This window comes from Micromys minutus (genome assembly GCF_963924665.1).
Source record: "Micromys minutus genome assembly, chromosome: 1".
Classification (NCBI taxonomy): Eukaryota; Metazoa; Chordata; class Mammalia; order Rodentia; family Muridae; genus Micromys; species Micromys minutus.
The window spans coordinates 155,165,160-155,192,560 of NC_137969.1; the positions used below are offsets into that span (position 1 = coordinate 155,165,160).

General features: G+C 48.9%; 1 protein-coding gene across 2 annotated transcripts in view; it reads right to left on the reverse strand.

Moving 5' to 3' along the window:
* The window catches only part of PLB1 (phospholipase B1), a gene marked incomplete at its 5' end in the record, with an annotated part of 119,854 nt that overhangs the window by 2,102 nt on the left and 90,351 nt on the right, over nt 1-27,401 (reverse strand). The window contains 14 exons of one of the 2 annotated variants that reach the window (XM_080932949.1): nt 631-705; nt 7,446-7,541; nt 7,972-8,076; nt 9,121-9,199; nt 10,572-10,666; nt 11,066-11,131; nt 12,184-12,264; nt 13,257-13,308; nt 16,635-16,734; nt 16,972-17,015; nt 17,430-17,497; nt 19,575-19,633; nt 20,083-20,143; nt 24,575-24,640. In XM_080932949.1, the coding sequence (XP_080789075.1) occupies nt 631-705; nt 7,446-7,541; nt 7,972-8,076; nt 9,121-9,199; nt 10,572-10,666; nt 11,066-11,131; nt 12,184-12,264; nt 13,257-13,308; nt 16,635-16,734; nt 16,972-17,015; nt 17,430-17,497; nt 19,575-19,633; nt 20,083-20,143; nt 24,575-24,640 (1,047 nt within the window). Of the gene's footprint in view, nt 1-630; nt 706-7,445; nt 7,542-7,971; nt 8,077-9,120; nt 9,200-10,571; nt 10,667-11,065; nt 11,132-11,536; nt 11,589-12,183; nt 12,265-13,256; nt 13,309-16,634; nt 16,735-16,971; nt 17,016-17,429; nt 17,498-19,574; nt 19,634-20,082; nt 20,144-24,574; nt 24,641-27,401 lie in introns of those variants that run through there. The other variant, XM_080932950.1, reaches the window with a different exon arrangement.

Genomic DNA, 27,401 nt, shown 5'->3' on the forward strand with positions numbered 1-27,401 from the left:
CAGGAACAATGGAAAATGACAAGATGAGAGAGGGACCCAGGCATTAAGGGACCAACGGGATCAAAGCCAGTAGTGAACAAAAGCAAAACACAAGCATCTAGTGGGACTCATCTGGGAAGTGAGTCCATTTGCCTAGAGTGTGTAGTAGTAGCAGGAGGCAGGTGTCCCCCTTGGGCAGTGGTGACCAGATAAGGATCCCAGCATCCTTGACAAGACTGGAGTAACTTTCCAGGGCAGTCATTCGGTGTCTAGAAGCAAGTGGAGGATGAGGAGGAAGCAAAAGAGGAGAGCTGGCAAAGTGGGCATCTGGTAGTGGTCCAGGGAGAAAGGACAGGAGCATGGATTCTCAGAACAGATGTTATCTTATTATCAGTTCCCCTCTCTGGGCTCCTTGTGTAGGGTTCGGCACTACAAGATGCTCAGATTCTGAAGTAACAAGTAGTTTAGCTAATACTTTCTAGACCACCTTCCAGCATGACTCCTCTCTGCCATTGGGGTTGCTGGCTTCTCCCTCCTCTATTTTGTGTCTGTCAGAAAGGACAGTTATGATGACTAAGCAGTAGTATGGTGAAGTCCTGCCCACCCCCATCGGGTCAATTTAGGACACCTAGGGTATTCATGTTCACTCACAGGTGAGGGACACTTGAGTTTGGTTCGGTTGTATGTGAAGTTATTGGAGGTTGTCTTCAAGCCCACTGGTTCCATCTGGAAAAGAGAAAAAGGATACCTTGATTGCTTGGAAAAGTTGTGAGCTGGCTTACATGGGATACTCTTTTGGAAGGGTGCATTCAACTAATAACCTGTTAAGATTCGCCACACATCTCTGGCCAGTGCTGGAGCCGTCTTTTGACTCATGGGGAGAAACATCTGTATTAACAGGATAGAACCCCTGAGTTGATGCCTCTGAGTTTACCCAGAAGATATCAAGGCCTCAGGAAAGAACAATCAGTCCATACTGAATCTCTTGAAGGGCTGGGACCAGAATGCCTACTGCCTCTCCACTTGTGGGTGGCTGTGACCGCAGACAATATATCTTCAGGTTTATAGAATGGTGATCATATTTACCAACGTTTCCAAGTGTGTGCAGCTAGTCAGTTTCAGGAGCACTTTGAAAGCATATTGGTTACCATGACATTCTTACTACACTTGGCTTGTCAACCCTGAAGAAACTGGAATCTTACTGGAGCTGCTCTCTGGGTTGTCAAGCAGATAAAAACATTTACTAGAAATATCCTAGGGAGCAGCTGTGGTTTGGTAGGGTGCTGCTAAATGCTTCCATATCAGACTGAGGAGCAGGAAGCTGCTATACCACCAGCTCAGCAACTTTAGATAGTCAAACTTGGGCCCCAAGAGGAAAAGGTCTGGCACTTTGAACTGGTCTGGCATTCATCCCCTGTAGAGTCGGATTCTTGTCTATTCCTGGCCTCCAAGCCCTGATGATACAGGAAGTAAACACTCTCCCTGTGTTGGTGACAGACCTGGGCCATGATCTCACTGCTGTCTGAATGAATGGCTCTGAGCTTGTGAGGGATGCCTTCTCCAGGGCAGCTGGATGGCTGGTGTTAACTGTGGTATGAGTTTTAGAACATGTAACTGAAGGCTTCCTGAGAAACAACGACATAGAAGCACGTATAAACTGGAATGGATTCTAGACGGAGACCTGTTTCTGCTTTCTGTTTCTGCAATATATTCACCCTCCCTTATCTGCCCCCTTGGTACTTGGCCCTATGCTACTGCTACCTGCTCCTTCCCTAGGCCACTTGGCTAATTCTGTGGTTTGGGATACTACACAGGTGTACTAATGTCACTTTTCTGTTGTGGTTGTCAAGTCTCAGCCAGACTTTCCCATGCCTCTGTGTGGATATCGAGACGGCAGCCCCTACTTACCATGTCTGACACAGAATGCAACTTCCAAGAAGATATCTCTTTTTCTATCTGTCTGTTTGGTGTCAGGAGCCCATCTCTAGTCACCTGCCTCAGCGACTTTAGCACACATCCTAAGTGACTACAGCTCCCTTCCAGGGCTATCACCCTGGTCCCAGCCACATCCCACGCATGTGGTCTCACCTCTTTACCTTTGATTCTAGCCCACATCTGCACAGTGGCTAGAGGACCAATGGGAACACGTCAGCCCCTTGTTTAAAACAGCTGAGGACGTGGCCCTTGCCCATCTTTCTGATTTTGGAGTATCATGCAAGCCTGTATGTTCCTTAGAAGCTTCAAGCCCATTCCTGACTCCATGCCACACGGGTCCTATTTCTTCTTCCTGGAACACCATGGTCTAGACCTGCCAGGCAACCTCTTGGCATTCCATTCACACACCATCCATAGGCTGCTGCTTCTCACCACAACCCTCTGTCCCACCTCCCTGCTTTATAGCATGTAAAGCCCAATGCAGTTGGTTGTATGTGACCTTTTATTGACCTTCCAATTTGTTTATCATCTGTCTCTTCCCCTGGCCACACTATTGACACTCTGTGAGAGCAGGGTTACGCTTTACTCTGGTGTTAAGATCCTGGCACCTGGAACAGTACCTAGCACGTAGTAATGCCGGAAAGTTGTTTGATGAATGGACAGAGAAATGGAAATTGGCAGGACTGAAACGGTAAAAAGGGAAAAGGCTGGGAGCAGCCCCAGAGAGTGGAGTTGTTTTCCTTTCTTAACACAGGCACTGTGGGGTAGCGATGATGCAACCTACCTTAGCGCTAGGCAAGGTGCCATGGAGCAGAAAGCCAGTGGCCTGTGCTGTGCAGGTCAGAAGCCAGTGGTAATTGGCTTCTTGAGTGTATAGACTAGGCTAGAAGGACAGGGGTGCATGATGGTGCAGGGATTGCCAAACTGCAGAGTAGAGATGGGGGCTGCTGACATGGTGGCCATGTCCCCAAAGCCCTGTATACCACGGCAACAGTGTGTAAACTGTCTGCTTTGTTTGGAAGGTGGAAGGTGAGGACCCTGGAAGACTGAAGGCAAGGGATGATTTGGTCAGGTTCTCTTTCCTACAGATTGTTCAGCTGCTCTGTAAAAAACAGATCTCGGGTGGTGGTTCATAAACCATGTCTGTTAAAATCATCTAGGGAGTTTCTCTAAAAAGTGGTAACTCTAGACCATTCATAATGATATATGACTTTAATCCCAGCAGTCAGACATATCTCTATCAGTTCTAGACCAGTTTGGTTTATATGGCCAGTCAGGGCATATAGTAGGGTCCTGTCTTGAAAGAAAGAGAACACCAAGTCTAACATCTACTCCAGACAAATTTTATCTATCAATTATATATGTATATATGTGTATATGTATATACATATATATAATGTATGTCTGTGTATGTATATGTACATATGAAAACAGTTGCCCCCAGAGGCCAGAAAAGGGCATCAAACTCCCCAGGAGTTACAGGCAATTGTAACCGGTGCTGGGAAGGTGCTTGTCAACTTGACACATGCTATAGTTATCTAAGAGGGAACCACCATTGAGAAAATGTCTCCATGAGATTAGACTGTAGGTAAGCCTATGGGGCATTTACTTAGTGATTGGTGTGGGAGGACCTGGCACATGTGGGCAGTGCCCCTCTTGGGCAAGTGGCCCTGGTTGATACAGGAAAGCAGGCTGAGCAAGCCAGTGAGTAGCATTCCTCTATGGCCTCTGTTGCAGTTGCTGACTCTAGGTTCCTGCTTGAGTTCCTGCTCTGACTTTCTTCACTTTCTTCTACAGCTAACTGTGCTGTAGAGCTGTAAGCTGAAAGAAACCCTTTCCTTTCCAAGTTGCTCTCGGACATGGCGTTTTATAGCAGCAAGAGAAACCTAGCTAAGACACTGTCTGCCATAGCTGGGAACTGAACTTGGGATCTCTGCAAGACCAGTATGCACTCTTAAGTCAGATGACAAGATGTCATCTGCTGTATTTTAAAAAGTACTATTTGTAGAAGCTAAAGAGAAAAACAGTAAGTACACATGCAGCTGGTTGTTTTGGTAAAAAGAACATCCTAGAGGGTAACCAAGAACTAGAACATAACCAGTCCTCAGAAGTGCTCCTCCTGCACCTTCCTCGACCCTATACACCTAAAGAGAAACCATCATAAAAGACGATGCTGACTTTTGTTGCCTTACACTTAGCTTACTGCCTTTGAGGTAGGTGAGTGTGCATGCGTGTGTGCATGCATGTGCTGTTGAGGTTTGTTTCTTCTTCTTGGTGTGTAGAAATACTCTGGTCTATGGATGTACAACATTTTGCTGGTGGACATCTGTGAGATTTCCAGCTTGAAGTTAGCCATGTGTATGATGCTGTTATGAAAACTGTAGCATGCATCTTCTTAGTGGATTCTAGTGGACTCTTCTCTTCAGGAAAGTGTTGTTGGGTCTCAGGATATATACAGGTTTGGCATCATTAGATACACAAGAGCTTGCCAAAGTGGCTGCAAACATTTATTCTATTTAAGTCACCAGAGGATGGGCTGGGGAGATGGCTCAGCCATTAAAGGCACCAGAGGATTCTCGTATGAGCCAGTGCTGTGTTGGACAGGGGTATGAGTCAGGAGGCAGGAATGCCAGGGAGAAGGAGAGGTGACTACCATTGGCATTAGGTTTGCAGATAAGGGGTTTTGGGGAGCAGTGTTAGAACAGGACCGGAAAGAGAAACAGCTCCTGGTCTTGACCTTTGCACAGGTCTCTAGAGGAAGAACTGTGTAGACAGGAGACACAAAAGATACAGCGACAGTGACTTAGAGTGCATGTGTTGCTCCTGTAGAGTGCCCTGGGAACATCAGACAAAGCTTCAGACACTATGTCATAGGACTCTAATTATAAGACGTGAATTCACCGCTGTATATGTGCTTATTGGGTTTGTGTTATGGCTAGGCCACCAGAGGAAGACATGGAAAACATGGAGTCTTATTTCTGGGGTGCCACTAACTGGCTGTGTGAGGCTGGGCAAACAGCCCCATGCCTCCTGTTCTTAGTTACAGGGTGCTCTGGCATGACAGCCTCTCAGGTCTGTTCCGGCCCCAACAGCCTACTCTTTATTTGCTGTGACTCTAGGGTTGGTATTCCAGTAAGAAGAGGACCGGAGGGTTGGCAGGATGTGAGAACTGTATGTCTGAGATGGTTTGGGATGAAACATGAGACTCTGTAATTATTCCCCTAAATTATACAGGTCAAGAGTGTGGTTTTAGCTTTTTGTTTTTAGTTTTTTTTAATTTGGGGTATGGCTGGGAAGCCACAGTTGTTTTGTGTTCCCAGTGCTTTAGCTTTTGTTTGTACATCTGAACCCCTTCTGCCTGATCTGAGAGAGCTACACTCTGTCACGTGGGTGAATAGATAGAATACTGACTGCTTTAGAAAAGAAGACAAAAACCTTACAGCAGAGACCAATGGGCCTGGTCATGACTGAGCATCTCTCTGTCCATTGAGACTCAGAAGACTCTGGAGAGTCCCAGCTAGAAGTAGATGCAGTTTGATGGAAACTCTGGGGAGGCACCGGCAAGAGCTTTGCTTTTCCTGGCTCTTGATAATATGTGGATTCCCTTAAGATCTTCGGGGGAATGAAACAAGAAAATAGATTTCTGTTCCATGGAGGGGTGTTAAAAAAGACAAGTTGTGACATCGTCACTGGAGGACGATTGTCCTTCAAAACAAGGAAACAGAACTAGCTTCAGGAATTATAGTCTATAAAGGTCAGGCAGAGAGTGCTGGCCATTGGGAGATTGAGGCAGAAGCATCAAAAGCTCAAAGCTTGCCTACACTACAGAGAGAGTTGTGGCCAGTCACAGCAACCTGTGATACTTTGTTTTTAAAAGAAAAGTAAACAGAGTCCCTGGGATACAGATCAGTGACAGAGAACTTACCTAGTATGTGCAATGCCCTAGGTTCGATACCCAGTAAAAAAAAACAATAAAACACAGCACACACATACAACGAAGCCAGATACAGTTATAATTCTGGCACTTGGGAGGCAGAATTTCAAAGTATCAGGCCAGCCCGGGCTACAGAAAACAAGAAAATCAAGATAAACTGAGGAGGCAAGTGGAGGAAAACTCAAAAGATATTTTTATGGCAATTTAGAATCCTGTGCAGAAAGAATGTGATGGAACAGGTTTAGAACTGTGCAGACAAATGACGTCAATGGGAGGGGGCTGTGTCTGCAGCTGAATAGGCTTATATGTCACTTTGGATGCTAGAGAGGAGGTGGCAATGTAGCTAAGAAGAAAGCCATTATTGCCAGTCAGCTAAGGAAGGCATTAGACAGCACAGGGTTGCTGACAGGTGTGGGAATATTTGCCCAGCAGTGATTGGCACAGAGACCCTAGGCCTGAAACTGCAATAAAGACCAGAGATACCGATGGTTTGGTCACCAAGGGAAACACGCAGGCCAGGTGGGTGTTGTAATAGAACCTAGATCAAAGACGGTGAACACACTTCATTTGCTAAGACAGACGATGTAGGATTCGTGGGTGAAAGGCAAGGCATAAGGACAGCTGTCCCTATGTGCCCGGGGCTTCATGTTTGCTTGTCTAAACTGATGTTTGTGCTGACTCCCTGCATTCTGTATCATTACTTCACAGATGGTGATGCAGGTGAACAGAGAGATGCTTTGTCCAAGGATGCACAGCTGGTACTCTCATCCGGTCTTATTCAGTCTGATTGCAAAGCTATTCTTTCCATGATTCTTAGGAAGTTGTGATAAGTGTGCAAATGTGTGTACATCTGCATACCCCCTTTAAGGAGGCATGTATACATGGGTGTGTATGTAATACAAGTGCTTGCAGCCAAGCCTGATGGCCTGAGTTTGGGGCCCAGAAGCCACATGGTTGAAGAGAATTGACTCTTACAAAAGCTGTTCTGACCTCCACATCTCTGCAGTGGCATGCGCTTGTGTGCGCACACACACACAGAGTAAGCAAATCTAATACCGTAAAACATTTCACATCAAGGGCTGGGGTAGTGAGATAGTGATGTGCCATCCAAGTCTGACAGCCTGAACTTGATCTCTGAAACCCACAGTGGAAGGAGAGAACCGGTAAGGAATGTGTCCTCTGATGTCCACATATTCCCACACTCAGATATAAAGGTCTGTGTGGGGCTGAGCACATGGCTCCAAGGGGAGGAGCTTGCTGGAAACTCATACCAAAGGACATGAATTCAAATTTCTAGAATCCATGTAAACAAACAAACCCAGCATGGTTGTGTGTGTGTGTGTGTGTGTGTGTGTGTGTGTGTATGTGTGTGTGTGTATGTGTGTGTATGTGTGTGTGTGTATGTGTGTATGTGTGTGTGTGTGTGTGTGTGTGTGTGTGTGTGTGTGACCCCAGCAGTGTGGACGGTGGGCAGAGACGGTAAAGCAGCATAGCCCTGACACATGTATGCCAGGATCAACGGTGGAGTTTTGGGGAAAGAGAAGTCATAGCAGCAATTCGTCCACGGTGGGACTGAGCCATAGCCCCTCCTACCTACCATGTTGTTCCAGAGAGCAATGGCCATCTCAGCATGCCCTCGTTCGGAGAAGTGGGAACAGTCTTCAGAGAAGAAAGTGAGGTCCAGGCCCCCACGCTGCAACCAGAGACAAGGAGGTTAACATCTGGACTCAGCTGCCAGCCTCCCTGCCCAGCAGGGGACACAGCAGGTCCCCTTTCATCCTTTGGATCCTGTTTCAACCTGCTTCAGACACTGGTGGAAACATCTCCCAGGTTTTGGATTTTTTTTTAAGTGAATGTGAATTATGGCTTCCTTAGTTCATCCCTGGCCTGAAAATGACACTAATTTAATTTTAGGAAGATTTCCATTCTGGGGTGGGAGGTAACATGTGTGTGTGGGGGGGTGGGGATGCTTGTTCACTATTGATTCTATTGTTTCTTCCTAAGGATGTCTTAAGTTCTAATCACACACACACACACACACACACACACACACACACACACACATGCACGTACACACGGTAGAAAGAAAAGCTCTTCCTTTCCCTAGAACAGCTGCAGCATACCTCGTTCAGTGGGATAAAGGTGCTCCGGAAGAAAGGCTGCACAGTGACAGCGAAGTCTTCACGCTGCATGTACCGGTGCAGGAAGGAGAGCTCGGAGATCTCACTCTGAGGATGGAGAGGCTGCTCAGTTCAACCGTCTTCAAGGCAAGCTTAGACAGGGCCTACGTTGGTGGCCACGGGTTGGCTGTGATGGGAGTGGACCCACCGTAGACTAAAGGGACTGAAGGGAGTGTGCTGGCCCACACAGGATTGCTTACAATGAACCACTGTATCTTGCCACCCTATGCTGACCGATAGGATCAGCGTCAAGGGGTCAGAGTTTTTCATTCCCAGGCTCTCTGTTGGTTTTATCCTAAGAGGCTAAGTCTAAGCACTGATGGTGTCGAATTGGCCACAGGCCTGGCTGCCCTCACTGCATAGTGTAGTCAGTGAGACCAAGCTCACACGAGGAACATCTCATAGTTCTCCAAAAATGCCTAAGAGTTTAGGACGACAGGGGTAGAGAACCCAAGTATCAAAACAAGGAGTATAAAAGGATTAAGTATACCCATAGTAAGGCCTTCACGGTCCACCTGAGACACAGAGGCAAAGTGAGGAGACAGGAGAAGCACAGATAGAGTGTCCAGTGCAGACCTCACTTGCTCTTGGAGGTTGCTGAGGTGAAGAAGGCGTGGGGGGCAGGGGCAGCTTCTAAGAGGAGGAAACTCCATTAAAAGGAATGAGCTTGCACCTAGGCTTTGGGTGGGCTGGTCCCAAAGCAAACCACTGATATGCAGGAATGTTAGAGGACTAGATAGAGGCTAGAGGAAGTAATTAGTAGTAGAGCTAGGTTTTTCTGTTCATGGAGAGGAGAGAGGGGAAGGCAGTGGGAGCCGGGTGCAGTGACCCTTCCCCTCAGAAAGGTTAGAGGGTGGCAATGCCCTGCTGTGTGACATCTACTCTGAGGGCTAGGTTTCTCACAGCTGCACCATTAGGATCTCCATACCATCTTTCCCCAGGTAAATACTTTGAGGGATAGGATCTCCCTTTAGGGAGCCACTTGCTCTCAGCCGAGCCCTGTGGAACACACAAGTTATTAAGACCTCACTCAGGAGCTCAGCATGGGCTCCCAGCAGGAGCACTGGGGAGGAAGAGAGCACCAAGACTCACCTGGAGGTTCCAGTTTAGTTTCTCCAGCTCCTGCAACGCCATGAGGTTTCGAGAGTGTTTAAAGCAACTGCAGTTTTTCCTATAAGACAAGAAACCTGTCTTGAGGCGGCCTTGGCCAGGTTGCACCTTCCCAACAGAAGTTTTTGTCCACATGGTGCAGTCTGCGCTGCTAAAGGGAGGTGGGATGGGGCTGTGTGGGTCTTGACACACAAGTGTGCCTACAACTCTTGGGTCCAAGTCACAAAGCCCTAACTCAGGAATGTGGTTGAAAAGGTGTGCCATCGTTGGGATGGTAAACATTCCCTAAAATCTCAAGTGCAGACTGAGGCTTGGCAAAGTGCAGACAGCTTTGGCAGTATAGGCTGTGGCAGAGCCTTTAGTGGGTGGAGCCTAATTGAAGGAAGTAGTCACAGGAGTCTGCTCTCCCACCGGTGTTGCTTTCTAGCCTCTGTGACATGAGCAGCTGTGTTCCCCCACATTTTCCCACCCAAAACCGGCTGAGAGACTGAAAAGTGGAGCCAAGAACTAAAATTCCTCTGTTCTCATAGACTGGCACAAGATAACTTGTTTCCAGTTGGAAGGACTAGCCCCGGAAGCAAGGTCTCTTTCCTCCTGTGCAGACCCTCCTTCTCTGTCATGACCGTTTCCCAGCTGTAAGGGAAGGCCCAGGTGGAGTTCTGGCAAGACTTCTAAGATGGCTCTGCCTCTGGACTCCTCGCTACAGTTCTGAAGCCTCTCACTGCTAAGTCCTGGGGAGTTCCTTGGGGTCCAGAGTGTAATCATAATTGGATGGCCTGAGATGCCCTTTGCAAAGTGAAATGTGACACCAGTGTCTGAGGAATTGGAGGGACTTTCCTTGCTAACTGTGGCCATTCCAACCAGAGACCTGATTCCTTAGCCACCTTTACAGGACATCTATTTGTCATCAGATGGCAAAGGCAGCTGACTTCTGTCCATCTCACGGTAATCCCTGCCTGTCAGAACCTCCAACCCCTGCTTTTGAGGATTGGATAAAAGCTGTGTGGTCTGTTCTGCTCCCATACACAAACTTCCTGATGATGTCACTCTTGGGGAGGGTTTATTCCTATTTTTACAGGTAAGTACCCAGAGGTCCAGAGACACTATAGGTTCAGGTCCAATTGTCCCTCAACAGCAGAGCCAGGATTTTAGGGAGACTCCAGGTGTTTGAGCTCACTGTCCCCTGCAGACAGGAGACTTACCAGTGTGGACTTTGGGATCAGCAGTGCTGGGGAGTCTTTTAAGTCATCTGGTACATCTCATTTGATAGAAAAGGAAGCTACCGTGCAGGAAGGGAGTAGGTAGGCATGTGGTTCTCTGGGCACATCCAAGTGTTTGCCAAGTCCCTGGCTTCTAGCCCTGCCCACACTGATTTTCTCCAAGTTGCTCATGACGCGCTGCCCATCCCAGGCAACCCTGCCCTGCACACTTACTGGATGGCCAGTGGCATGGCACATTTTCCACCTTGGTCGTGGCGTAGGCCAGCCAGATCCATGACTTCTACCACGTTGATGAAAACCCTGGGAAGCTGCAGGGGGCAGAGGGGCAGGGTTCATGAGTTTGAGGACAGTCTTCGATCTAACCTCACCCTCCCCATCACCACAGAAGAATTGGATGCCCAGGGAGGGGCCTGGGTGGTTACCCTGACTCTTCCTAGTGTTTCTCTTAGGCAGAAAAGCTGAGACCCAGAGAAGTCCCAGTGCTAATAAAAGCCAGTGGTGGCCTTTAAAGCCAGACCAGCTGGCTCCAGTGGGAGCCCTCTGCTATGCCACTGCCCAGCTTCCGAGCCCGTCAGAAGCTGTTTTGCAGAGAATCAAATACAACTTGCCTAGAAACACCCAAGGCAGGGCCCTCCACACGTGTCAGTAGTGGAAAAGCAGGGTGGCTTGCAGGACAAGGGAGCAGACTGCTCACTGTCCATCCCTACCTCCTCATACAGGATGTCCAAGGCATGCCGGATGCTCTTGATATACTCCTTGGTTGGGTAGTTCTCCTGTACAGGGAGAAGGAGACCTTCTTTAGCTTTCTATTCCGGGAGGAAGGATTAAAGGATGAACTGGTGACCGCTGTCCCTAAGAGCCCGCCTTCTTGCATCCCTCAGACTTGTCCTGAGGAATCTGGTGGTGTCCTTTTTCATAAAGATACACCCTCAGGAGCAGAGAGAAAACTTTACATGAGGGGCAGGTGTGCTGAAACTCAGAGAGAGGCATTTCCCTCCATCGTGGATCCACAGGCAGCTCTGGGTATCTTCTGGTTTCCAGCGACCCCTACAAGCCAGGACCCAGCAATATAGAAAGCTCCAGGCCTAGGTCCTTTGTGCCCCCCACCCACCCCAGTTGGGAAAGGACTGAGGGAAGATTCCAGAACAGCTGAGCCTGCATGCAGAAGATAATCATACCAGGCTCTTGGTAGTTACTCTCTGAGATCCTCGAGGAGCTATGAGCTGCCCGCCACCCCCAACCCTCCAACATTCTACCACCTCTTCTGAGTCCTGGAGACTGCCCTTTCCTGGCAAAATACAAGATGTCCCCAGCTCAGAACAAGATGTATTCTAAAAGGTACAGGTTCCAAATGCTTGTAAGTCTGGACATGTCTCCCCATAGCGACACATCAGGAATGGGGTCAGCTCCCGGGCCAGCTGGCTGGGGCTGGTTGCTTAGATTACCATGGTTCTGAAGGGCAGCAAGGACACTCCTGTGGTTCTATTTTTTTCCAACCCCATTTAGAAGATGGTATTACCTCTCCCTCCAAGAGAGGGCAGACTCCAAGCAGGCACAAGACATATAATCACTAGCCATCTACCTATAGAAAGTGCCATCTGTACGTCCCAAAGAGGCCACCACCTTAGTGTTTGAAGACTGGATCCTTCTAGACCTTTCTTCTGAGTTGGAGAACCACTTAGGAAAGCTAAGTCTCACCTGCTCTGTAAACCAGAGGCTGCCTGGGTAGAATCAAGTGCCTGAAGTCCAGGCTAGCCCAAGGTGAGGAGGATGGGGGCCAGCAACTCCATTCTCAGGCCTTCAGAGAGGCTCGCCAGGAGCTTACCGGATCCTCACAGTAAAGACACAGGTCGTTGTTCCCAATGAGGAGTGTGATCAGCTTCCAGTCTTTCTGTAGGTCGATTGTCTGAGGGGACAGATCCTGAGTTTCAGATCTAAGGACAGATTGCTGGTGACACTAGTCATGCTACCCAGTTGGCCTCTAAGATACTATCATCTTTTCTGGATCACATAGACCTTGGGGTTGGGTCTCCTCCACGCTTCCCTGGGGTGATGGGTGCACCTCCGTAAGAAGTGTGTATGTGTGTGTGTGTGTGTGTGTGTGTGTGTGTGTGTGTATGTGTGTCTGTGTGTGGGGTGTGTGTGTGTGTGTGTGTGTGTGTGTGTCTGTGTGGAGTGTGTGTGTCTGTGTGTGGGGTGTGTGTGTGTGTGTGTGTGTGTGTGTGTGTGTGTGTGGTTTCTGCTCACACATAGGAAACAGGCTACTTTCTGCCCTCAAATCCTCTTAAGGGCTAGAGTGGGTGTGCTCCTCATCTCCCTGAGCTCATGAAGGGCCCCATGGATTATTATGCTCCTCAAATGTGCTCTGAGGTGTTCAAAGGAGTGTGTGTCAAATGATAGAACTTGAAGACAAGGTCAGGGCGTTCAGGGCCTGGATTCGTAGAGGGAGAACCCAGCGGGGTCAGCATGGTGGTGTAAGTCCAGCAAGGCTCTGGAGCTGTGGTTTCCTGCTCACTGTCCGCCATAAAAGGAGTCCCTTCGGTGGCTGGAGTCCCCAGTACAAGAACACAGCATTAGAAAAAACGTGCCAGTGAGATTCTGAGGGGTTGGGGAGGGAGGAGGGCGAAGGCCTGGAATGTGAGGCCTATTTTTAGAACTTGGTGTTTATGTAAGGCTACTCGGGGAAGCCAGCTCTGGGACAAAGGCCCCAGGCCTGTGATCTTGGTGAGCCCCCTTCTACCTCCAAGAAGCCCAGCTCTGGACAGGAAGCCTCTGGGCAGCTCCAGGAATTCCCTTGAAGACCAGCTGAAGGCAAGCTGTGGGGCACTGGAGGAGCTCATTAGGCCCTGCAACTCCCCAGTTAAAGAGAAGAGCGCCTTTTAGGGCGTCTGTACTCACAGGTGTGCTCTTCATCCTCTTCACCAGGGCCCGAGCCTGGGCCGGCATGTCCCTAGGAGAAGGGAGAAAAGTCGCTTTCAGACTTGCTTGGAATGGAGAGACCCTAAGCTGGACTCCAGGGAAGCTAACTTTATGAAAGTAATTCTGGTCAATCTTTTAAGAATATGCTTGGGCTTTTTCCCATCAGGGAGCTGCCAGGGACCTGGGAACTACACTGATCCAGACCCGGATGCCCCCAGGCAGGACCAGGGTCTCACTGAATCACCTCCCAGCCTTCTTCTTTTCAGGCTTGACCTTTCACCTCTGTCTGAGCCTCAGTGCCTCACCCTCGGATCCCATCATTTTTTTTTTTTTTTTTCATCACGACTTGGATTTTGATACTTTTGTTTTCTCCTGCCCCCCACAAGACAGGAGAGAGGATCCCTTTTGTCTCCCCACTGTTTGCTGCAGATTAAAGGTGTACTATTAGCTCATGAGTGGTGGTGGAATAGCACACAGCAAGGAAAAGGGATAAAGCATTGTTATCCTCAGCAGCAATGTCATCTGTGAGTGACACTGATAGACTCAAGGGTACACAGGTGTCAAGACTCATCCACTCGTATACTTTTGACTATAGGTGGTTCATTGTGGGTCGATATAGTTTAATGTACTGAGCTGGATGTGGTGGGGGCACATCTGCAACCCCAGGCCTTGGGATGCAGAGGCAAGAGAATTGGGAGTTGAGGAACAGCCTTGGCTACATAGTGAATTAGAGGTCAGCCTGGGCTACCTGAGACCCTGTCACAAAACAGCAAAATTGAGAAGTCATGTGAGCAAAGGACACATGGCCAACAGGAAGAGCCAACTCACACGGTGCCATCCTGGCCACTTCCCATGGAGAACCTGTGCTCCCAGGATTGCATTGATAAACACACAGAGGTTACAAAGTAAAGCCACCCACAGATTCGCTGTAAACTTTAATAAGCCCAAGTCAGGCTCAAGGGCATTCATAGTGATGAGCCCTTAAGGTTTTCTGGGGAGGTAGGGTACCTTTCCCACCCCTCACTCCCAGATCCCCCAGCTTCTTCCATCAGGTCCCCCACCCCCATGCTCTCGGGACATGATTCCTGAGTCCTTCCCACAGCCCTTCCCTCTCATCTCCCCAATCCCCCCAGGCCCAGGGCCTCTGCAGCTTTTTCATGGCTCTGTGAGTCCGCACAGGTCCCAGGCAGACAGAGGAGGGCCTGAGGTTCTCCTGCCTTCCCAAGCACTCTACGAGCCGGCTTCAGGTGACCCCAGTCTGTGGTGTTGCCTCGAGCAGCACGACTTCTCGAGACAGTTAGCTGCTCTTTGTCTAGTCCCTTGACAGACTCATTGGGAAAAGAGAATGATTCCAGACTTTACTGAAGTGATGGCTTCCCTTTGCTTCTCGAAACACTGGATAGTCGACAATGTCTTCTATTGCTGCTCTGGAAGAGTAGGGAAGGGAAGGGAAAGGAAAAGGGAGAAGGAAGGGAAGGGAAGCTGGAGAGAGGTGGCTCAGCGGGTAAAGTGCTTGCTATGCAAGTATGAGGACCTTCATGGGAGTCCCCGGTGCCCATGTAAAAGACAGGCCTAACAGTGTACCCCTGTAATCCCCTAGGAGGTGGAGACAGTGTGCCCTTGTAATCCATTAGCCAGCTAACTAGCTGCATCTGTGAGTGGGGAGGCAGTGAGGGAAAGTGCTTGCTACACACAAGCCTGAAGACTGGAAGCCATGATGGAAGGAGAGAACTGGCTTCTCAGATATGACCATGTGCTTCCCACGTGTACACCACACCACACACAAATAACAAAGTCAGAGGGCTGGAGAGACAGCTCAGCAGTTAAAAATGTCTTCTTGCAAAGGACAGGCATTCAGTTCACATGCCAAGCAGCTTGTAACAACCTGAATCTCCAGCTCCAGGGATACCAAGCCTCTCTTCTCGCCTCTGTGGGAAAGGAGAGCACACAGGCACACAGACACACACACACACACACACACACACACAGAGAGAGAGAGAGAGAGAGAGAGAGGCACACACACAAACACACACACACACACACACACAGAGAGAGAGAGAGAGAGAGAGAGAGAGAGAGAGAGAGAGAGAGAGAATCTTTGAAAAGAAAATTTAATGGTTGTGAGTTATTGATTGGAATATGACATTGCCCTCTGGCCTTCACTTGCAAGAACACACATGTATACATGTACCTGAATGCACAGACCGACACGTGTCCATACCCCTCCCCCAAAGAGAGAGGAGGAAGAAAAGAGGAGGAGCACTGACAGACTGAGGAGTCAGGCAATCAAAAACTGAGCTCTGTGCATATGACAGTCAGTAGGTGGAGGAGGAGGGGGAGCACTGACAGACTGAGGAGCCAGGCCCTGATGAACAAAGCCTGGGCTCTATGATCATGACAGTCACTAGGTGGAGGAGGAAGGGGAGGACTAGGAGACTGAGGAGCCAGCCCTGCAGCCTGAGATCCATACTCAGGACTGTAATCCTAGCAGTCACTAGGTGCTAGAATGGCCCACAGGACCCAGTGTTTGGTGGACAAATAAGTCCTTTATCATGTGACACCAGGAGTGATCAATGCTTCAGTGACATGGAGATTCATGCGGAGCCCTGGTTAGGCTTCCAAAAGGAATGCTCTCTGTAAACAGAGTGAGTCAAGCCTGTGCTGTCTCCCTGGTGACAAGAACGCAGCAGCAATCCTGCAAAGCAAATACCCAGCACACCCTGCGGGCTCTGCTCCGTGCAGGAAGTCAGTGAACCCAGCGAGGCATTTCAGCTTTCATTACCTGGGCTCCTCAACAACAGAGAACCCAGAGAAAACAACCACTGACATGCTCTGTGAGGCCCCGACATCCAACTCTCCAGCCGCACAATACAGCTGCTTTGTTTGTTTGGTTTTTTTTTGAGTCAAGGAGATGAGACAAGACAGGGAAAAGCAGAGGAAGAGAACCGAGTGGTTCACGATGCTGCAAGCCACTCTGCACGCGTGACTCATGTCCCTGAGAGACAGGAGGGAAGAACTATAGTCCGCAGGGACAGAGCCTTCTTGGGTAGAAGTAGATGGGCTCCTCTTGCCTCTTTAACAGTGCAGTGGTCAGAGCTTTGTTCAGGAACGGTCTGATCTAGGTCCTTCCCTCATAACCTTCTAGGTGACCTTGGCTGTTTAAGAAACTCTAGCCACCTGTGCCCAAGGGTGTGAAGATTACAGGAGATAATTCACGTGGAAGGTCTGATGCAGGCCCAGCTCTCAGGGATGCTCTGGGTACCGATGTTATGACCTGGCAGGGTCCTAGACACTGGATTTTATTGCCACTCCCAAATCCCCACTTTAATCTCTTTGCTGGTCCCCACATCAACTCACTGAGCTCTGGCCCCTTCTTCTGCCACATTCAATCCTGCTGTGTCCTCCAAGGTACCCGTAGAGAATCCAAGGATGGAAGGGTTGAACTTCTTCAGGATGTCTTAAGACAGGAATGAAGCAGAGAGCGCAGGTGAACGGTACTGAGGTGGGCACGCCATTCGGAGGCACTGGTGTGGGTTGCATGTGGGCGGGAGGGGTGTCTTTATCTTTCTTGGGCCGGTTGATTTCCTCCCCTGAAGACAGCGCCCTTGTTTCCCCCACTTTAGGCAGAAGTCCTTAGCCTCAGTGCGGGTTGTGATGGTTGTGGTACCAGGACATTTTGGTGTGGGCTACTTACTGGGCAGTGTGGTATGGGTCTCTAATGTTCCGTCTCCTCCAACGCTGAGGAAGAAAAAGTAACTTACTAATCAGAGTTGCACTGTCCTGCTGCCTCCTGGGCTGTCACAGGTAGGAATCAGGCCAGAGGGATCCTGCCGTTGAGGCATTTCTCCTTCATCCTCAGGGCTAACACAGCATCACCCAGTCTTCTTGGATACCAGAGTTGGGCGACGGGAACCTTGGGTTACCTCTGAGCAGGTGTCGGGAACCTACTTCCTATACCTCTTTTGTTTGTTTTGTTTGTTTGTTTTTATATAGTCCTGGCTGTCCTGGAACTCACTCTGCAGACCAGGCTGGCCTTGAACTCACAGAGATCCGCCTGCCTCTGCCTCCTGAGTGCTGGACTTAAAGGTGTGCACCATCAGTGCCTCTTTAGGGGACTATTATGTGTAGAGAGTGAGCCAAGAGCACCCTTACCTCCAAGACAGCCCCCTCCAGGGGGTGGCTAGACTGTCGGACTCACTTGGTCGAGCTCCCGTGGCTGTCTGTGAAGAGCGAAGAGATGCTTTATAAAGGGTTCCCTGTGGTGACACAGCTTGAGGACCTGAGGGGCTCTAGGCCTGCATCTCAGCTGGTACCCAGATGAGTCTTTGCTAGGGAAGGACCCGTTCTTCTCCTTTCTGCTGCCTGTGTCCCTCCCAGACTCTCACCCGGTCCTGCCGATCCCTTCTGACAGGCTCCGCTGGCCCCAGTGAAGGTCCTTTCACTAGCTCTTCATACCCTTGGAGATACTCACGTGCCTGCAGTGGGCAGTACTGGCGTCCACCTGACCTCACAGGTGCCACACGCTGCCCTCCTGCCATCAGGATGCCTGGCCTCTCTACATCTCTTCCAGCATTTGTCCCCAACTCTGACACTTTCGCATGTCTACCTTACCTCCAGCAGCTAACACAGAACACCGTCCCATCATGGACACTAATCCAGCATCCACTTTCTATCCCTCTCTTTGCTTCCCACTTTTTGTTTGTTTGTTTTTTTCTTTTGAGACAGGGTTTCTCTGTGTAGCCCTGGCTGTCCTGGAGCTCACTGTGTAGACAAGGCTGATCTTGAACTCAGATGTCCGCCTGCCTCTGCCTCCGAGTGCTGGAATTAAAGGTGTGCACCATCTCCTGGCGCTTCCATGCAGAGCCTCAGATGGAGGTGCACAGGCCTGTCACTGCTTCCAGAGCCCGAGGGCCCTGAGCTGCTCTGCCCGTCCCTCTCCCTTCCTGGAGCGGTGGACCTCCTTCTCCCCAGCTCGAGACTTGTAGTCTGTTCTCCTCTCTAACCACACTCTTCCTGCTGTCTCCTCCAACTCAGGGTCCAAGCTAAACCCCTCCCCAGCATGGACGCCATACTCAGCAGCCCGCTTCCCCCTTTTGCTTTCATCTGAAGCTGCCATCTTTTATTTTTATTAATAAAAACAGAAGCATTCTACTTTTGAGATTTACCAGAGTAATACATGTTCACCATAACCAGTTAAACAAAGATTAAAAAAACAAAACAAACAAACAAAAGAACAACCTAATCTTACCCTAGGAGTCTTTCCCCAAGGTTTGGGGCACAACTCAGCTAATAGTGTACTTGCGTGGTAAACATGAAGATCTGGGGTGAGTTCTCAGTGTTGGGTTCGGTGGTGTACACCCATAATACCGGCACTTCAGAGATGGAGGCGAAAGGATTGGGAGTTTCAGAAAGTCTGAGGCTAGCCTGAGCTACTCAAAATATTCTCTCAAATTAAACAACAAACACTTCAGTTGAGGCTAGTAGCTTTTGCCTGTATTCCCAGCAACTTGAGAAACTAAGGCTCACTATGAGTTTGAGGCTAGCTTGGTCTACAGAGCAATCTGGGGCCAGTCAGGACTATTTATTGAGACCCCCCAACTCACAAAGCAGAATGGAGAGAATCATGATCCAGACAGTCTCCTTCATCTATTACGTCACCTTCCCCTGCACCCAGCGCCTGCCGCACCAGGGTGAGGTTATGGTTGATCCAGCCTGGAGCGCACCTGTCACTACTTTGCCATGTCCGTACCACGATTAAAAATGCCTCCATTTCCACGTGGGGTGGCTTCGTTTCCACAGGAATGGACATGAATTGTGAAAGTACCACATGTCTCCTGTTCACTCACGATTCTCCTCCCTGGAAGTTTCTTGCTGTCTTAGCCAGAGGGCTATGACGAGTCCATCTTCCTTTTAGAATTGCTGACAAAGCATGGTGCACACAGCAGTACTACACAGCAGATTAATGTGACCGTGCCGGGACCAAGCTGGGTTCCCTCTCTCCCTAAGTGGGGTGAGGGCTCTGGGTGATGTGTAGATAGGACCTATTACTCTTTAGGACTGAGTTGAGGACCTTGTGTTCAGGCACGTTTGAACATGTGCGTAATACTGACAGTGTCAGGGGACAGTGGGTTGGGGGAGACCTTGGGAAGGAAGATGGGGGACTGGAATACGCAGTTTATGCCTGGAAGGGACTCCCTTGCTGGACTTGAATGTAGTGTTGGTGCTGAAGTAGAGCGGACTCTGCACAGCCAGGCTGAACCCTGGGGAGCCCAGGCTAGCCCGTGGCTTAGTACTCACAGTCAGGAAGTCACCCATTGCTGCTACCACCTTGATGTCTGCTGGTCGGAGCTCATGAACTGGGAGAGACAGGCAAGAGGAGAGGGGACAGATGTCAGCCTGTTACAGTCTGCCCTAGCCCACAGGCCCCCACACTGCCTGCTTCCAGCCTCAGGCTTTACCAGGGCTGCCCCTCTTGATAGCTACCATCCAGTCCCCTGGGCGGTCCAGCAGAGTTCCAGTGAGGGTCACGTGGAACAAGCAACTAGGACCACATCCTGGCTACACTTGTCTCACCAATCAGGGAGGCCTGAGGAGCTGTGTTGACACTTCAGAGTCCAAAGTCTCACTGAGGGGAAGCCTGAGCTCTCCATACAGCTCAGTAGTGACTGCAGAACAGCTCCTTGGCCCCCAAGAGTCTAGCTCTGCCATTTGTGGAACCAGCAAGGTCCACTCAAAGCTCCAGGCGCACCCACAGGTCTGGCACCCACATGGGGTTCAGTGCAGGAGGTGTAATGTTTCTGCTTACCTGACGTGGGTACCTTGCTGGAAGGACTCTGCTCTGCGCACAGGAAGTCACTGCCCCAGTTCTAAGTCAGGGGAAGGAAGAAGGGCAATCACTCACATGCAGACAATGTACCTAGGAAGAGTCAGCCAAGGACCCTAGAAATACGACAGTGGGGCAGCTCTGAGATGGATAGGAATGGTTGTCAGTAGGTGTGTAAAACGGAAATCTGAGAGAGGAGGGCTTCTGCTTACACACACACACACACACACACACACACACACACACACACACTCACATGCATGCACACAAAACACACCAAACACACACACACATAACATACACACACACAAAATACACTACACATACAACACATACACAATACACACACATATACACACAACACACATATCGCCTTTCCCTTCCTGATCCATCTACATTTGAATGAAGCCAGCAGCCACAAAGTAGGAGAGAAAACAGTGAATTCTTACAAAAAGTGGTCCTGAAAGGTCACAGATTTTTCCACATCTAACATGAGAGACTCTACATGTCTAACATGAGATATTTTCTGTCTAACGTGTGCTTTGGTGGGTGTTATTAATGTTAAGCTGATTGACATTAATTATGATGCTCGAGTCTAAACAACCATCCGTTAAAATATTGTTAGAAAGATGCCCAAGCTGTGTAACTGCTGTGCTCCCGGCTCCTGCACAGCCTTGCTGCAAACTGTTTTCCTTGTGCCTCTTTAACCCGGAGCCAGCAGTTCGTCCTGTGTACAGAAAGGAATGCCTGCCCTCGTCTCTAATATAGAGTGGATTCTCCAGGAGAGTGGGGGTGTGTGGGGGGTAGAGGGCACAGAAATGACAATCCAAGGGAACCATGGAGAACTGACTTTCCCCAAATATGTGCACACTGGGGATGCAGCATCACCTCCTCACAATGGTTTGATTGATTTTCTCAGAGTGTGAGTGAGGCCTTGAAAAGGTTATCCGTGTCAGGCCTTACAGCAACCCTCCTGAGCCACTAAGGAGGAACTGTCAATCAAAACCCAGCTTCCACCTTAACAGAAGGGAGTGCCAACTGTCAATCAAAACCCAGCTTCCACCTTAACGGGAGGGAGTGCCAACTGTCAATCAAAACCCAGCTTCCACCTTAACGGGAGGGAGTGCCAACTGTCAATCAAAACACAACCCTCACCTCAAAGGGATTAGAAATTAATTTTTCATGCCCCCCCCCAAAAAAAAGAAAGAGAAAAGAAAAAAAGTGACCACAGCCCGGGGGCATAAATTTAGGTTGCCACAAATAACATGTTCGATGAAGAAGTGGTTCTGTACACTGTCACTGTCTTCAGATACAACAGAAGCCACCATGTTGTTGCTGGGAATTGAACTCAGGACATTTGGAACAGCAGTCCTGTTCTTGACTGTTAAGCCATCTCTCCAGCCCGGGTTGTTTGTTTTTTGTTTTGTTTTGTTTTGTTTTTTTGACGTCTTCCCTGTTAATCACAAGGATTTGGACTGAGCATAGAGTTGGAAAATGAATAGCAGCAGGAGATAGTTTGGCTCTGGATCTGCAACATTCCAACTCTCTACATTCTTGACATTCTAATCATTTAACCTTGAAGCATCTTTAACATAATCATGGCTATACTGTGTGTGTATGTGTGTGTGTGGGGGGGTGGAGGTGGTGGTGGTAGGGCTTCAAATTGTTTCTTAAACATTGTCTTCATCTAGTAGATTAGATTATTCCAAGGGCCAACTAAGCAGATCACAGTGATGTCACAAGGCTGTTTAGAAGTTTCAAGGGAGTTTAAAAAAACAGGCAGATGGGAAAGTCGCACTTGGGAAATGTGAGTCTGCAAAAGAAAGTTCTAGAGCGTCATAGAAACCTCTTAATAGTCAAGCATGCTCTATTGGGGTTGACACATACAGATTGAACCTGCCACAAAGGAGAGAACACTGTGCTGTGACCTCAACTGGGACTTCTCAGGGTACTACCATCTGGATGCATGCACACAGAGGAGGTAGGTGCAGAATAACACGCTGTAACTTTGTAGTGCTGATGTTGCACACAGAGGAGGTAGGTGCAGAATAACACGCTGTAACTTTGTAGTGCTGATGTTGCCTACTTTAAGCAACACTGTATTAACACAAGCACATGCCCTTTTCAAAGTTGGCCAGCAGTGGGAGATCCCTGAGACTGATCCAGGAGAACAGGTCCTACCCCACCCTGCCCATCCCCCACTCAACATGGTGGCAGGAGGTGGGAAATAGACAAATGAATGCCAGGTTGACAAGGCTCTTCCAGTCACACGGGGAATTGGTCAGTGGTTCCAGCAGGGCCTCCTTTGGATTGTGAGTCAGAACCCAGAGAGCCTGGAGGTGACAGCTTCCAGCCACACTGCTGCAATAGTCAGGGTGTCCCTTGACAGCCCCTTGGCACCTCCACAGAGGCTACTTTCTGAGCTTTAGTTGGCTTAAAAAAGATCTTTCTTCTAGGCGTGGCAGTTCCCACCTCCAATTCCCAGCACTTAGGAGACCGAGGCAGAAGGATCATTGTGAATTAGAACCCAGAGATCTTATTTCAAAAGCCAAACAAAGACTTAAAAAGTTGGATACACTTCTGCAATCCAGAACTTTGGGTGGCGGCAGAAAGAGAATCAGGGGTTCAAGGTTGTCCTTGGCTACATGTTTAGGTCTTGCTGGGACTACGGGAAACCGTACCTCAGAAAGCAAGTTTCCCCAATGAAATAGTCTCCATGCTGCAGCTAGGGTAGTCTCCCACCTCTCTCTTTTATTTAAAAAACTTTATTTTTAAAAAACAGAGATAAATGTACAGATTTTAAAAAGCATTTTTGTGTAAAACTATATGATTATATTTTTGTCAGTACTTGATTTTTTTAAAGGTTTGATAGTATGCATTGAAATCTTACTAGTTACAATGAGCATAAAGTACATGTAAAACAAAATGTAACATGGAAATAGTCAAAGTTTTCTTGGTGTGTAAAGATTAAAGAAAATGATTTTTAAATACCAAGAATTGCCACAAGGCTGCATTCTTAGCTCTTGAATTATTAATGATTTAAGGTCTAGGTGTACCCCACTCTGAGAGGGTGCTATACACTTATTAATTTTTTTTCTAAGAAGGACTGAGGCTTACACTTTTTGGCCTTTCTTGTTTTGTGAGTTGTTTCTTGGGTATTCAGAGCTTTCTGGGGCTAGTGTTCAATTATCAGTGACAGCACATCATGTGTTTTCTTTTGTGACTGGGTTACCTCACTCAGGATGATATTCTCTAGATCCATCCATTTTCCTAGGAATTTCGTAAAGTGGTTGTTTCTAATAGCCGAGTAGACACTACCAAATCCTTCCCAGCTTCCGTTCACTCTTCACCAGCCCTTAACCTCCATTCCCAGGCGCTCAGCTGTGTGTGAGCTGGTCTGAGCGCCACATTCACAAGCCCTGACTCTCACCTCCCTCATCTTCCTGATTACAGTCAACATCACCTCCTATCCGCCCTGCCCCCAGCCTCTGTGCTTTCTCTGGCCCTCCATATAGCTCGTGTCGGTACAAATCTCCCCTTCTCAGACAGGCTCAGGAGCCTTTCCTTGCCTTATCATTCTTTGTCCGTAGTCTCCATCCTCGGAGCAACGCTGTTCCTATCCCACAGGATCATTTTAGCTATGTCCTAGATGCCTTCACTCAGCAGATGGGACTCTGCAGAAGCCAAGTCCCATCTGTTTGGTCTACTCTAACTCCCTGAAATAGTGTATGACACATATTAGATGCTTACTAAACAGTTGTGAACTCTTCTGGGTCCTAATTACCCAGGTCAGGACCATACCAAATGTTTCTCTAAATTCCCACCAGCTCTCAGCATGGATGCGAAATGTTTTCGTCTCTATCCGGGTGGACCAAGACTCGGTCCTTCAAGGTGTGGTGTGGTCCAGGGTCCGGAAAGCCATTTTAAAGTGTTAATTCTTAAAGCCACAGGGCTCTGAAAGCTCGGAGTGGGAACTGATTGATTTGTACCCAGTAAGGTCGGGGTGGGGGGGGGGGTGATGTGGCTGTACATCGGCTTCCTGTCAGGCCCCATCCCTGGCACAGAGATCCCTTCCCACTGAATTTAGGGTTCCACCTTCAGGAAGTTGATGGCACTTCATGCCCCTGCCCCACCCTTAACAGTAACACTCCCTTCCCCTTATCCCTGCTATCTCAACCCTGGAAGGCTAAGATGTTTAATTAAAAGACGACGTCTCTGTGGACGGCAAAGGTCAGCACACTGATCCCAGTGCCTCCTCGGCTTGACCACTGACGTCAGGCAGGCAACTTGAGAACAAGTCAGGACCGTCCTGGGACCTTAGTTCTAGATTGTTTTTTGTACATTCCAATTCCCGGTATGTAAGATGGATATATTTGTGCTTAAACTAACAGTGAAACCTGCACCACGCCCCAAGTCGCTGGCAGGAAGGACTGACCTGTGTCTGAAGAAGACACAGACATGAGTCAGAGGTTACCTCAATGGCTGGCTTGGTAGGGTACGTGTAGTTACTGTTCCGGAAGGTTCTCAGGAAGGGCTTATTCTAGGAGGAAAGAGAAATCACGCCGAGGTTATCTAACAGCGTGACGGCTGCAGATGAGCTCACCGCCCTGCCTTCTAGGTTTATCCAACAGGGCTCTGCGCTGAAGTAGAGAGCGCTGTATGGACAGGATTCAGTCCTTCCTGGAAGGATTTTTATAAATGCTTGTTAGCCAAGGAGGCACTAATAAAAGGCTTAGAGAAAGTTCTACACATCCTGTGGTCTGGGCTCCATTTAGACTAGATCAATCACACATCTCTACGGTCCCCCGGCTTGTGTATTTTCTTCACTTTTTTTTTTTTTTTTGGCAAGAGTCACATTTCTTCCTGAAGAAGGGTTATGATCATCAAAGTATTTTATTATCTGTCATTTTCCTCTCTTCTTTGTTCTGTGTATTTACCCCTTTTAAGCCAGCTTCCTGTTTTCATCTCTTCTCCCTGACAAACCTGCTCTCCAGGCCTCCACACCTAGCTGTAAATCAGTGCTGACATATGCCCTGTCAACATCCCCAGTCCACCCAGTTGCAGGTGATGGGTTAACCAAAGACTGGAGGAGGAAGCTGCAAAGGAGAATGGGGGGGGGACACAGGGGTACCAAATGAGGAGGAAATACAACATGGAGTTGAATCGAGGTCAATTTAAGATCTGGACTAGCAAATGCTGAGGTAGACCTGGGGCAGAGGCACTTGAGGAATTTGCTTGTGGGGTAGAATAACCAGGGCTGGAAAACAGGGAAACCAAATAGGGGGACATGAGAAGGGACAGCCAGACGGTTGGGAAAGATGTCTTTAGAGATCAATTCCAGGTGTAAACTGAGTCTCCTTGGAAAACTAGGCAGAAAGAGCTTTTATTTTGACTCAGAGAAGAGGAGGAGGAGGCAAAGGAGGAGAGGAGGAGGAGAAAGAAGAGGAGAATGAGGAGAAGGAGGAAGAAGAGGAGGAGAAGGGGGAGTTGTTAAGTGATGAGGCCTGTCTCTCCTTTTCTTCTGGGTGGCAGCATCCCCATCTGAAACAGAGCCAGCTGCACCAGCCACGTTCAGGTGGCATCTCCAGTGCAGGACAGAGAAGCTTGTAGTGGCACACAGCATAGTTAGTTAGGCTGTCTCCGACCCATGCCATTAGCATCCTTCCCACCCCCAAGGAGGACAGCCTGGGAGCCTTGTACAAAAGATGGACCTATATTCCCATCCTTCTTGAGCCCAGAATGGTGCTGAGAGGTGAACAACATATTTGTCCCCCAGGCATGAGGGAGAAGGACATGAGATGCTCCTAAGCAATGAAGAACAACAGACCTTGGAGAGCATAATTTGCTGAGAGGCTGATGTAAGACTTGGGGACACACATCCCTCAGGACAAGACTGGGTGTGGGTGCTAATTATGATTCTTCCTCCACAAAGAAACCCTGGCTGGAGCTGGTACTGGTGTGGCCAAGCACAAGAGAGAGCAGAAGCCACAGACAGTTTTCACCTTTCTGGAGGAGCTGGAGTCACATAAGTATTTATCTCATCATAAAATCCATTCATTGTGGGGAGAAGAAAGGGTGCTGAAGGGGTCAGAGGACAAAGAAACCTTGGAATTCTGCCTTTATTGGCCCTTGGTTGCTTGGTGCATGTGAGTCAGACTGGTTTAAAGGCCTGGGGTGGAGCTGACTTCATGAGACTCCTGGCGACAAGCCCGAGCAGGTAGAGGATGCTGCCTGATTTCTGTGGCTGGCATGGAGGCAGAATCCAGGGCGGGAGCCAGTGGTTGAGTCAGAAGCTGGTGAGCCAAACTTCAGCCTGGTTAGATGGGAGGTTCTGAGAGAAGGAAGGGGGCTTTCTCCTGAGCTCTGGGCCCTGGCGACATTAATCCACCCTCCACAGCCTGCTCTTTTGGTAGGGCAGTAATCTTTTACCATGTGTAGCTTTCTAGGAAAAATGTGTTTTAAGGGTTTAGAAATTTAGGGTTGGTGCCTGGGAAAGGAAGCCGGAGCCTGAAGTTCAAGGCAGGATGGAAGGTGTTGGGGGTGGGGTATAGCGACTCTAGAAATAGATCAACCTCAGTGAGAGGATACATCCGTGCAGAGAAGACATAAAACTGAGACAGGAGAGTCTGAGAGGAGCCTTGTTTTCAGGGTTAGACATAGGGATGTCTTTGGGGGGTGGGAAGAGAGGCAATCAGCAAAAAAAGAAGAAGAAGAAGAGGAAGAGGAAGAAGATGCTTAAGGCTTCCCAAGTTCAGGGAGGAACAGATGCCAAGGAAGAAGAAAAGTTGAAAGAGGACAGAGCTCATTTTCCAGATGGCTCGGCTCTGGAGTTAGGGAAGCAAGAGGCCAGAAAAGCAGTTAATGTAGGGAGGGGAAACAGTCTACAGAGCCAATCAAGACTCAGCTCTAAGTAACTCACCCAACCTGCAAAAACACCCTAAAACCAAACAATGGTGTATTGTGAAGTCCCTACCTGGCACAGCAGAATGTGGTAACAGTGAGACTGGGGATCAGGGAGAAGGATACTGGAACACTCACTTCCAGCTTGCTGCCTGCCCCACCCCCACCCTGTCTGCTTGTTGCTTCTATGCTTAGACACTAGATGAAGATATGCACGGTCTGGCCCCTGCCAGCTCACACTGAGATACGGCGGACTTTTGTACAGCTCTGAGGCACATGGCAGATGGCACCTGAGACACTGTGCCGTGAAGCTGGTCTGGCCAACAGATGGACCCTTTTGGAATGGGCTCCAAGGTTGCTTAGCAACAGCTTCTTCTAGGCTGGGCTTTTTACAGGCTCTA